Source organism: Staurois parvus, unplaced genomic scaffold (genome assembly GCF_062004578.1).
Source record: "Staurois parvus isolate SC_StPar_1 unplaced genomic scaffold, SC_StPar_1.0 ptg000080l, whole genome shotgun sequence".
NCBI lineage: Eukaryota > Metazoa > Chordata > Amphibia > Anura > Ranidae > Staurois > Staurois parvus.
This window is the reverse complement of record NW_028317876.1, coordinates 722,484-734,586: the sequence shown is the minus strand read 5'-3', so window position 1 is coordinate 734,586 and position 12,103 is coordinate 722,484. Positions and strand designations below refer to the sequence as shown.

General features: G+C 40.6%; 1 protein-coding gene across 1 annotated transcript in view; it reads left to right on the top strand.

The window, feature by feature from the left end:
- ASAH1 (N-acylsphingosine amidohydrolase 1) overlaps positions 1–12,103 on the top strand; it is a 35,397-nt gene that overhangs the window by 19,139 nt on the left and 4,155 nt on the right. The window contains exons 9-13 of the mRNA XM_089669569.1: positions 1,761–1,815; positions 4,542–4,623; positions 5,126–5,257; positions 7,209–7,332; positions 8,916–8,972. Coding sequence (XP_089525695.1) covers positions 1,761–1,815; positions 4,542–4,623; positions 5,126–5,257; positions 7,209–7,332; positions 8,916–8,972 — 450 coding nt within the window. The remainder of the gene's footprint in view (positions 1–1,760; positions 1,816–4,541; positions 4,624–5,125; positions 5,258–7,208; positions 7,333–8,915; positions 8,973–12,103) is intronic.

Sequence of the window (12,103 nt, the reverse complement as noted above, 5' to 3'; positions counted from 1 at the left end):
GGTGTTAAATACCTGGGTTTTTTTGCTTCCTCTGCCCTATTAAAGAGGTCCGGCCCTCTATTTGTCCTGTTTGTCATTATCACTGAAAGTGAAAATAAAAGAAAATCCCACATTTTGGGTTGTCCCTAAAACAGTACTAGAGGATAAACCTTCTAATGGGGTCACTAGTTCTGGTAACTTGGGGGCCCCAAGAGATTCCCTTAATTTGCAAGGATTTGTTACGCAGATGGCAAAAAAAAACTGACGGGATAAAAAAAAACAGTTTTGCCAATAGTTCTATTAACTGTAAATTCATCTGCACTTACAATTTAGCCTTAGTCCACCTGGAAAGTCCCCCAAATACCTGTAGGATCTGCCACAGAATGCAGCGTCCTGTGATGGTGTAGCAACAGTGCTGCACTGCACCTGAATTCAGAGCAGAGTTGCCACTCTCATATAGGCTGTACCTGTTCACACTACAGTGGGATGAGGTGTCATTGCAGGAGGTGTGGATATCTGCATTGTCACTGTTGATTCACCAACTTGTCATTCAGCAAATGGCCACATCTAGTCCTGTCTACTATAATATAGAATAATACAAAGAAAAACAAAAATAGCAACACATCCAATATCATCACACTGATTGGAGTCAAGGTTGGCTCACTCCTGGCTCCAATTAGCTCTGGGAGAAGTCTTTAAGCTAGGGCCTCACATACTTTTTCCTCCCTGCACTGTGAATGTTTACATGTTATGTGCAATTAAACCATGGCAACATCTAATGTTTGTGTAGTATGATGTTCAGCAGACTGTGTTCTTCTATTGTTGTGAGCACATTTTATGCCCAATTCATGCAAAACTCCACGTAATCCCAAGGGGTTCACATACTTTTTCTTGCAACTGTATGTGAGTCCCAATATGTTAACTCTGTATTGTGAAGGTGCTAATCAAAATCCAGCAGGTTGTGCGCATAAATTCTGGAAATCAGGAATCAACCATAAAGTGGGAAGTGCTTATCTTCCGGCGGTGTGCGATAGATTAGTGGAATTGCAAACTCACCAGAAGCGCAATCTTAATGCACATTAGCCAAAATTTGCCAGCCTGGAGATCTCCCTTCAATGGAACCTGGTCTAGTCTGGAAATCTTTCCTTCTGATGACCAGACCATGTCTTACCATCCATGAGAGGGACCTCTGATTGACCTCACCGTAAACGCCCATACCATCAGAGGGAAAGATTTCCAGACCAGACCAGGTTCCATTGAAGGGAGATCTCCAGGCTGGCAAATTTTGGCTAATGTGCATTAAGATTGCGCTTCTGGTGAGTTTGCAATTCCACTAATCTATCACACACCAGCGGATGATAAGCACTTCCCACTTTATGGTTGATTCCTGATTTCCAGAATTTATGCGCACAACCTGCTGGATTTTGATTAGCCCCTTCATGTTACAGAGTCCTGTCTACTGCTTTCTGGATTCACAGCACTGCAACTGCTACTGAAACCCCCCACTGTGAGCTGCAGTGTCTAGGAGGGGGAGCAATTGAAAAACAAATGGAGGATTTGGCTCAGTCATGGTAGGTAAAGGAAGCTCTTGTTTGTATTATGAGGCTTGTGCATCGCATATCTAGATTTCATTCTTGTTTAGACTGTCATACAAGAACATTTTAGGTGTAATTTAAAGTAACAGTTTCTGGATAATATTTGTTTCTTAGAAGTCGATAATGCAGGTATGGTGTTATTAGGGTGGAAAGGTACATTTCTGATTGTTTCTGCTCTTCTTTCAGGGTATCCTAACTCTCACTATGAATGAACGTTTCAGTATAGATGGAGGATACATAGGTGAGATACTTGCTGCATGAATTTATTTATATTACCTGGCCAGTCCATGCAATCCGTGTTTTACACACCTCACAATGCCACAGTGCTGGGTCATCTAATTGTTTTTTGGGCAAGGGTGACGGTTCACTAAATTAATTGTCCATTGAGCACACTGAAGATTATACAGGCTTACCTGGGTTTACGAACACCTCGGTTAACGTAATTTTCGGTTTTACGAATGAAAATCCATTGAAAATAATGGCTCGGTTTACGATTTTTTTTTCGCAATATGAACAGATTAATTGGTTTTCAATGCACTTATGAATTTTTTTTTTTAATCATGTCCCTGTACAGTACTATGCCTTTAAAGTGCACTTTATAAAGAGTTTTGAGCAGATAAAAGACTTTTTTTTTACTCTTTTCTGACCTCCGGAACGGATTAATTGGTTTTCAATGCATTTACAAATTCATTTTTAATCATGTCTCTGTACAGTATTTATGCCTTTAAAAGTGCATTTTGCAAAGAGTTTTGAACAGATAAAAGACAGAGGTACGCCTGTATAGTTATATAGCTGACTCACTGTGCCAATCTTGGTGGTGGTGTCTGGTCTCCGGTTCAACTGTCCAATAATATTAAAAAAAATGTAAAGGACTGTATGTGTGTGTATATATATGTGTGTGTGTGTATGTATGATATATATATATATATATATATATATATATATATATATATAATTATTATTATTATATTTATTTTTATTTTTTTTTTATTATAAAGTATATAGCGCCAAAAGGTTTGCTCAGCGCTGTACATTATAGTGGGGGGCAGTACATGAGACAATACAGTAACAATACAATATCTAGGAGGGAGGGGATAGTGGTACAGGAGGAAATGGCTGTGGGGGATGGAGTGGTAGGAGGAGTTGAGGAGATCAGCTGTTAGGTGAGGGCGGGGTAGTCTTCCCTGAAGAGATGGGTTTTCAGGGTGCGCCTAAAGGTGAGGAGGGTAGATGACAGTCTGATGGATTGGGGTAGTGGGTTCCAGAGGATGGGGGAAGACCTGGAGAAGTTCTGCAGTCAGGCATGGGAGGAGGAGACTAGGGAACTGGAGAATAGGAGGTCTTGTGAGGAGCGAAGAGTACGTGTTGGGTGGTATTTGGATATCAGGTTGGTGAGGTAGTTTGGGGCAGTATTATGAATAACTTTGTATGTCAATGTTTGTAGTTTGAATTTTATGCGTTGGGCAATCTGAAGCCAGTGGAGGGATTGGCAGAGGGGGGTGGTGGATACGGAGTGGTTGGTAAGGTGGATGAGTCTGGCCGCTGAGTTCAAGATAGACTGAAGCGGGGAGAGTCTGTGATGAGGTAAGCCGGCGAGGAGGGAGTTGCAGTAGTCGAGCCGTGATATAATGAGGGAGTGAATGAGTTGTTTAGTAGTGTCTGGGGTTAGGAACGTACGTATTTTGGAGATGTTGCGGAGGTGGAGCCTGCATGAGTTTGCCAGCGATTGGACCTGGGGCTGGAAGGACAGATTTGAGTCAAGAGTGACACCTAGGACTTTGGCTTGTGGGGTGGGACTGATGGTGGCGTTGTTGGTCGTGATGGAGAGGTTGGGGGGGAGGGGGTGCACGGGCTGGGGGGAAAACTAGGAGCTCGGTTTTGGAAAGGTTTAATTTGAGGAAGTGGAGTGACTTCCAGTCTGATATGTCGTTCAGTAGGCAGGTGATTCGGGTGGAGACTGAGGGGGTGAGGTGAGGGGTGGAGAGGTAGATTTGCGTGTCATCGGCGTAGAGGTGGTAGTTGAAGCCATGGGAATGTATCAGTTGGCCAAGGGAGGAGGTGTAGATGGAGAAGAGAAGGGGCCCGAGGACAGAGCCTTGGGGGACCCCAACAGAGAGGGGGAGGTGGCAGCGTTATAGGTAACACTGAAGGAGCGCTGAGATAGATAGGAGAAGAGCCAGGAGAGAGCGGAATCTCTGATGCCAAGGGAGTATAGTTTTTTTAAGGATATATATAGAAATGAAATGATTATAGAAGGAGAAATGATTGCTTTTACAGCCTTTATGGGTGTAAAAGCAATCGGTGTAAAAAAAATCTTCATCACCCCCCACAAGTAGTACAGTGTCATGGTGATACTGCACTGCTAGGGTGACAGTATGTAGAAAAAAAAAACAAATAATATAAAAATGTAAAAAAAATTTTTTTGAAATTTATAATTTTTGGTTATAAGCTAATTTGGGTTATTTTTTTTTTTAATAAAAAGATAACTGAATAAATTTTGGCCAAGATTTGAAAAACACTTTTTTTCAAAATTTTTGGACTTTTTCATTTGTATAGCAAAAAAAATAAAAATCCCAGCGGTGAATAAATACCACCAAAATAAAGCTTTATCTGTCTCAAAAAAATGCTAAAAAATTAATATGGGTACAGTGTTGCATGACCGTGCAATTGTCATTCAAAGTGTGATAGTGCTGAAAGCTGAAAATTGGCCTGGACAGGAAGGGGGTAAAAGTGTCCAGACTGGAAGTGGTTAAACCATTCTCTGTAACAATGCAATTAAGTGTTGTATGTTATATTTTTATATGTATATGCACTAACAAGTTCATATTTCAGGACAGACTTTTGGGAGCTCCACTCCCTTCTTCTGACCCAGGTATTACAAGGATCACATACAGTCCTTAACTGTGTTAATACATGTGCACAAATATGCCTACAGTCACCTTACACTCATTCCCTGTGTATGTATAGGAATCTTGGAGTGGATAATTGGAAAAAGACAGGGAGTGTGGATGGGCTTTCTAACCAGAAGTGTACTAGAAAATGCAACCTGGTAAGGACTATTTTTTGCTTCTGCAAGTTACAAAACTGCATATTTCATTATCGTTATTTGGATCTCCTCTGCAATTTGTACTACATGCTAGCCCTCTATATGCAGTCTCTGTAAATTTATGAAACAAATAGTTTATGTTTAATAAAATATATTTTTTTTAACTAAACTTAGCCTTAATACAGTCTGGTCTGTCATAGAGCTAATAAATAGCTGTGCAAATATCCTGCAACATAAAAAATTGCAACTACCACCATCTTCTCCAGGATCTCTGCTTTCAAAATATATTCTTTTGGGGGGGTTTACAGTAATTTTCTAGCAAAAAAATGAAAAAATTGCCACGGTAGAAAAGCGGTTAATCCGTATTTATGTTTGGGATAGAGTGCAAGTTAAATTCAAAAGATATTCTGGGATTAGATTTTGTTGACCAAGATGTATAACAACTACATTACATAAATATATTTCAATAGAAATGTATTCTGTTTTTTCCCATCTATATGTGCAGCTATGATGACGCTAAAGAGGTTCTATCAAAAACAGAGATGCTTGCTCCAGCGTATTTCATCTTGGGAGGTAACAAGCCTGGGGAGGCCTGTGTAATCACACGCAGCAGGAAGTCCTCCATCAATTTCTGGGAGTGAGTAGTCACTCGGGTTTTATATAATCAACTTGGAAGTGAAAATTAAGCCTTGGAATGTACAAAAGGAATTCAACCGTATGTCTGCCTAGGGTTTTATTGTTTACAGAGGTGAAGGGTAATATTCACAGTCACATTTTTTTTGCTGTCCTTGCTCCCGTTGATGAAATGTACCCCTCTTTTTCACAATAAAACAGAAAACAAGGGGAAATCAAAAACAGTATATTTGTCACCAGTGAGTGAGGGTAAATCTTCCAATGACGACCTCTATCTCAGTGACAACTAAGGGCTCTTTCACACGGGTTGCGGGGTGCAATAAAAATAGGCAGTTGACACCCATACCTTTCTGAATGTGAGAAAATTACCTCCACAAATTACCTCCGGTATATTTGTCAGCAGTGAGTGAGGGTAAATCTTCCAATGAGGACCTCTACCTCAGTGACAACTAAGGGCTCTTTCACACGGGTTACGGGGTGCAATAAAAATAGGCAGTTGACACCCATATCTTTTGGAAATGTGACTTTTTTCTACTACTTTATCTGGTAACCCTACCCACATTTCCCTAGCCAATTGATTACTTTTCAATGGGCTTTCTATCCCCCAGATGAGACCCGTCCATACCATTTGTGTTTCTATACACTGGCTTATAGCTAGACACTGGAAATCTTCCTCAGTTCCCATTCCACAATTAAAAATAAGAGTAGACTCGATTTTGTCTTGTGGAAAAAATATTTCACACTCTATATAACTCTGTGGCTTTTTATACACTAAATGGGATCCCTGGTTTGAACATTCAAATTATTGAATGTTAACTAGCTCATCGTTATCCTATACTAAATGGATCATTCATTTATCACTCATATTGGCTTTCTCTACTTCTATCTTGGTATTGTTTTGTTTATCTTCCTTTTTACCCTTGTTATATATGTTCACCTGTAATCTTTTTTGAATACCCAATTTTGTATGTTTTTACAACTGTGCTTTTTTTGTACCACCAATTTCTACCTAAAAAAAATTTGTAAACAAAAAAAAAAAAAGCCATGGTTTTTCTACCCACCTGAATTCTAACATATGCAGCTAAAGAGGGCTGCATACATATTGCATCTCCGGAAATTTTAACTCCACCAGCAGAGGTTGACAGGTAGCACCATCTTTCAAACTTGGTCATTGTGGTCAATGGTAGTGTGCTCCAACCACAAATAAACACTTGGCTGGTGGTTGTGGTGCAGAACTTTTAATTAAAAAAAAAAAAGGCATTCAGAAGGTAGCAGGATCGCATCTTGAACACCTACCAATCAGTGCTATGCTGTCCTCTGAAAAGTGATATATCTTGGATCGCTTTTCGGAGGGCAGAATGCACTGCCGCAAATGTGAAAGAGCCCTAAAGGGGGAATTTAACTCACTGTAAGAGATTTCATCTATCTTCCAGGACAGGAAAGGAAATCTCACTGATAGAATACAGACAATAGAAGACAAACTTTTAACCATTCCCTGAAACTAAAACAAAAAAAATTTGCTATGCTAACTCTTTTACTCTTTGCTAAAGTGCATTTTAATTGCATTCTTTCTTCATATTCTATTAATTAAAGAAAACTTTTTAAAAATCATATATAGATTTGTAGCTAGTTCATTATTTTTCATTTTATTCTGCCTGATTGTGTGCTTGTAGCATTTAGTTTATAGTATGACGTGTCTTTTTGAGGGAATAAAAACAATCCTCTCCAGGTCAACTTCCCCGCAGACTCTAATTTGCTGCTGTTTCTCTTGAAACTGACATACAATTCTACTCGAATACCATTGCCAACTTCCTAAGTACTTAAGGGGAGGGAGAGACTGCCTCTCATATAGTCACATGATCAGTCCAAATGTTGAACTAGTAGTAGAATTCTGTTCTGTATTAGATACATAAACCTCATCCATGTAATCATTCGTTTATGTGGCTATATTTCAGACTGGATACTAAGAAGGGTGAATGGTATGTCTTGGAAACAAACTATGACCACTGGAAGCCTCCACTAGCCATTGACAACAGAAGGGATCCAGCCATGAAATGCATGAACCGAACAGGACAAAAGGTAACCTAAAGCATGTCCGAACTTCAAGAACACAAATGTAATATATGGCAGCTTACCAGTCTTTAGAGGAGATAGCTACGATACTAGCCAAGAATGGCAATACTCACTCAATATGCTATATGTACAGTGTTGTCACCCTAGGAAAGGGAGTGTGTTAGAACTAAAGAACACCCCCTTCTCGGGGGCGGCATTTTTTTTTTTTTTTTTTTAAATTCAAAAGCATTTTAATTCATATTGAAATGGGCATAAAGCAACAAAGACATGCACTTATATTGTACGCAGTCAAAAAAAAAAGAAGGTACATTCTCTACAATATAGCATGCACAGAAGGAATGTATACATAAACACATGACCCAAATTTTCTGAAAATTTTTTGGGGCAACCTCTGTGGTCATAGATCAGTATTTTATATGGAAATGTTTTATTACCACTTCCCATTGTTAGTAAGTACCCCATCTTGGTTACACACCTTAGCTATCCGTAAACAATACCTCAGGCACAAGAATCAATAGGTAAAATAAGTCATTTTTACCAGTTATTAATAGCTGAATAACCTCCAAAATCGTTAATATTCATGAGAGAAGTGTTCAAAGTGCTTGTAAACCTCAGACATGAGGTGTGCTGTGTGAATGATGGAGGTGTTCCTTCCATCCAGTCAGTTTTCAGTTCTCCTCACTGAGCTCTGCAGAGTGTTGCTTCAGCTCTCCACCCCCCTGTTTTCTGAAAGTTCAGGAAAGCTGTATAAATTCTCGACTTTGAATGGTTGTAGAGAAAAGAAGACTGCAGATTAACAAGTACAACATATGTAGAAGGATTTGTTTGATCTCTGTGTATCACCTGAGGCCGGTCACTTCACTTGATAATATGTGAGAGTTTACAACCACTTTAAGCGAAAGGCCTTCTAAATATAAAATCATATTGTCATTGTACAATCCAGCTTTTTCAACATGTGCTGCCACCTGTAGACCTGTATCAGGATGTTCCCTGAGTCAAGCAGCCAGAGGTTCAATCACAATGGTGATACAGAAGAGAAGGGGGACATGTATATCTTGTGCCCCTGGTGAGTGGAAAAACCTGAGATGTCAATCTCTGGCCATGGGAGAAGCAGAGAGACGTTGTAGCAATTTAATATTTCAAGGGTCAAACCTAAAGCTGTGTAACATTTTGTCACAAGTAGCCCTATTCCACAGAATCAAATGTCTTTGCTACATCCAGACTCGACTCAATCCTAGCGTTCATCTGGTATTCATGAATAAAAATTTCCTGTTAAGTGAGGTGGTTTTACTGGGCATGAAGCCAGTTTGATCCGGGTGTACAATGGTTTGGATTACTTGAATAAGCCTGAGGAAAAGTATGTTCACTAAAATGTTAACATCTGTTTGTAGTGAAGATACAGGTCTATAGGATGCTGGATCAAGAGGGTCTTTATTTGGCTTAAGGGTAAGAAAGATAAGCTCTTAGACATAGATGGTGGGAGTGTAAAAGTCGTATATGTTGATAGAGCAGATACTCAGAGTCCGATTTTGTCTTTTAATATTGCATGATCATAATACTGTACCTTATATTTTGCTTATTTTTTGCAGAGTATTTCATTTGCAACAATTTATAATGTGCTTTCTACTAAGCCTGTTCTTAACAAGGTAAACATCTTACAACTATGTATTAAGATATTATTATTATACAGAATTTATATAGCGCCAACAGTTTGCTCAGCACTTTACAATATAAAGGGAGACAATACAGTTCAATACAAGAGGGTTAGGCGAGCCCTGCTCCTTGGAGCTTACAATCTAAGAGGGAGGGGCTAGTGGTACAAAAGGTAATAACTGTGGGGGATGAACTGGTAGGAGGAATAGAAGATTCCATTATTAGCTGAAGGCAGGATAGGCTTCCCTGAAGAGATAGGTTTTCAGTGATTGCCTAAAAGTGGGCAAAGTAGGTGATAGTCTGATAGATTGGGGTAGAGAGTTCCAAAGGATGGGGAAGGCTCTGGAGAAGTTCTGGAGAGGAGGAGTCCTGGGAGGAGGAGACAAGGGAGCTAGAGAGCAGGAGGTCATGCGAGAGCGGAGAGTACGGTTTGAGTGATATTTGGACACAAGTTTGGTGATGTAATTTGGGGCATATAAATGGTTTTATATGTTATTGTTAATGTTTTGAATTTTATTCGTTGGGCAATGGGAAGCCAGTGGAGGGATTGGCAGAGAGGGAAGGCAGATATGGAACGGTTAGTAAGGTGGATGAGTCTGGCAACCTCATTCATGATAGACTGAAGAGGGGATAGCCTGCGATGAGGTAGGCCAATGAGGAGGGAGTTACAATAGTCAAGGCGAGAGATAACCAGGGAGTGAATAAGTTGCTTAGTAGTTTCAGAGGTTAGGAACGGGCGTATCTTGGAGATGTTATGGAGGTGAAGTCTACAAGATTTGGACGGTGATTGGATTTGGGGCTGAAAGGACAGATGGGAGTCTAGGATTACACCTTGTACATGAGGGGAGGGACTGATGGTTGTATTGTTGATCTTGATGGAGAAGTCAGGGGAGGGGGCAGGGGCTGGAGGGAATACTAAGAGCTCAGTTTTGGAAAGGTTGAGGAAGTGGAGTGACATCCATGCTGATATGTCGCTTAGTAGGTTAGTAATGCGAGAGGAGAATGAAGGGGTGAGGTGAGGAATAGAAAGATAGATTTGTGTATCATCAGCATAGAGATGGTACTTGAAGCCATGGGAGTTTATCAGGTGACCAAGGGAGGAGGTGTAGATTTAGAATAGTAGGGGTCCAAGGACAGAACCTTTAGTGACCCCTACAAAAAGAGGAGGTGGAGAGGACTAGACCGAGTTATAGGTAACGCTGAAGGAGCGCTGCAATAGGTAGGAGGAGAGCCAGGAGAGAGCGGAGTCTCGGAGGCCAAGAGAGTGGAGTTTTTTAAGAGGAGGAGATATCTGCTCAACAGTATCAAAAGCCGCAGAGAGGTCAAGTAGTAAGAGTACGGAGTAATGGCCATTGGTTTTAACTGTAAGTAGATCATTAGTGAGTTTTAGTAGGGCAGTTTCAGTGGAGTGTAGTGAGCGAAAGCCAGATTGTAAAGGGTCAAGAAGGTTGTTGTCGGTGAGGTGGGAGCTCAGGCGATTGTAGACTAAGTGTTCTAGGAGTTTAGAGGTAAATGGCAGCAGGGAGATAGGTCTTAAGTTGTTCAGGTTGGTGGGGTCCAGGGAGGGCTTTTTATGTATGGGAGTGATGTGTGCATGCTTTAGAGGGGAAGGGAAGGCACCATTAGAGAGGGAGAGATTGAAGATGTGAGTGATGGAGCATAGGATGGAAGAGTGTGACCGTAGTAATTGTGAGGGGACAGGATCCAGGGGGCAGATGGTGAGGTGGGCTTCTGAGAAAACTTTAGTGACCTCTTCAGTAGTAGCAAGGTCAAAAGAGGAAAGTGTCGAGGGAGGTTTAGTATAAGGTATGCCACTAGGAATTGCATCAATCTTGTTTTTAAAATGATTTGCAAGCAGTGAGTGAGGTACTGGGTGGAGGTGGAGAAAGTAGAGAGTTAAAAGTAGTGAAGAGACGACAAGGACTGGATGACAAGCTATTAATAAGAGCGACAAAGTAGGCTTGTTTGGCAGCATGGAGGGAGGAAATGTCTGTTAATTGTATGATATACTGATATATCCTTAAAACGTTCCTTCCCCTGTATCCTGCATACCCTATGTAAAAAGATCTGTGTACGTACCTTTTTTTTTTTTAATCCAGTTTGGTCCAGTCACATGATTCCACAGCTCTGGCTCCCCATTGTATGTCTAGCTTTACACCTATGCGTTTTCCAGTTGGTCACATGCCTGATGAAGGGGTCCTGTGAGACTCCGAAATGTTGCCTTGCTGTAACTATGTGATTGTTCATTAAAACTTTTGGACCCATATTGGTGATCCTTGGTGTGCTGGTGACATTGCCTTGCTGTAACTATGTGATTGTTCATTAAAACTTTTGGACCCATATTGGTGATCCTTGGTGTGCTGGTGACATTCTCCCTTGCATTTTGCAGAAACGCATAGCAGTCCATTTAACCTTATTTCCTATGGGACAGGTTCACATCTAAGCGTTTTCACCCAATGCATTTTTTGGAAAGGGTCAGGGACTTTTTTAACCACAAAACATTGCGTTTTTGGTTCTATAGATCTCAATGGAGATGCTGCAGAAAAGCATGTAGTGCGTTTTTGTTGCATTTTATTCTGCCCAGCAACAAGATGGGGAAAAAAAGCAAAACGCATCACAAACGCATGTGTAAAACGCAAAATGCACTTCAAAAAGCACTGCAGAAATGGATCAAACGCAAACTGCATATATGTGAATCTAGTGTAAGGGAGTGCTCAACAACATCTGTGAAAGCCAGGAGCTATGATGTTGCCCGTAGGCTCCCATGGCCCCTCCATTTTTGGCACCCCCTCCTCCCCCCTGCAGCATCCACTCACTGACATAGGGTAACTAGAGCTGCAGGATCACATGACCAGACCGAAGCAGAATAAAAAGAAGTACGCAGACGTTTTTTTACACAGGATAGGTAGGAGGAGGGAGAATGGAACTTTCTTAAGAACAGTTAGTTAGGCTCTTCTTCCTCTTTAAAAACTTGCAAATCTTTCTAAAACTGAGCATTCCAGTTATACTCCTTTTGTGTTTTACCTAACAGGAAATGACCATGTTGTATTTTGATATGCCTTATGCACCAGTATGTATAGCCTACTGTTACTGATACTACATATTGTACCGAATACGGACTAAA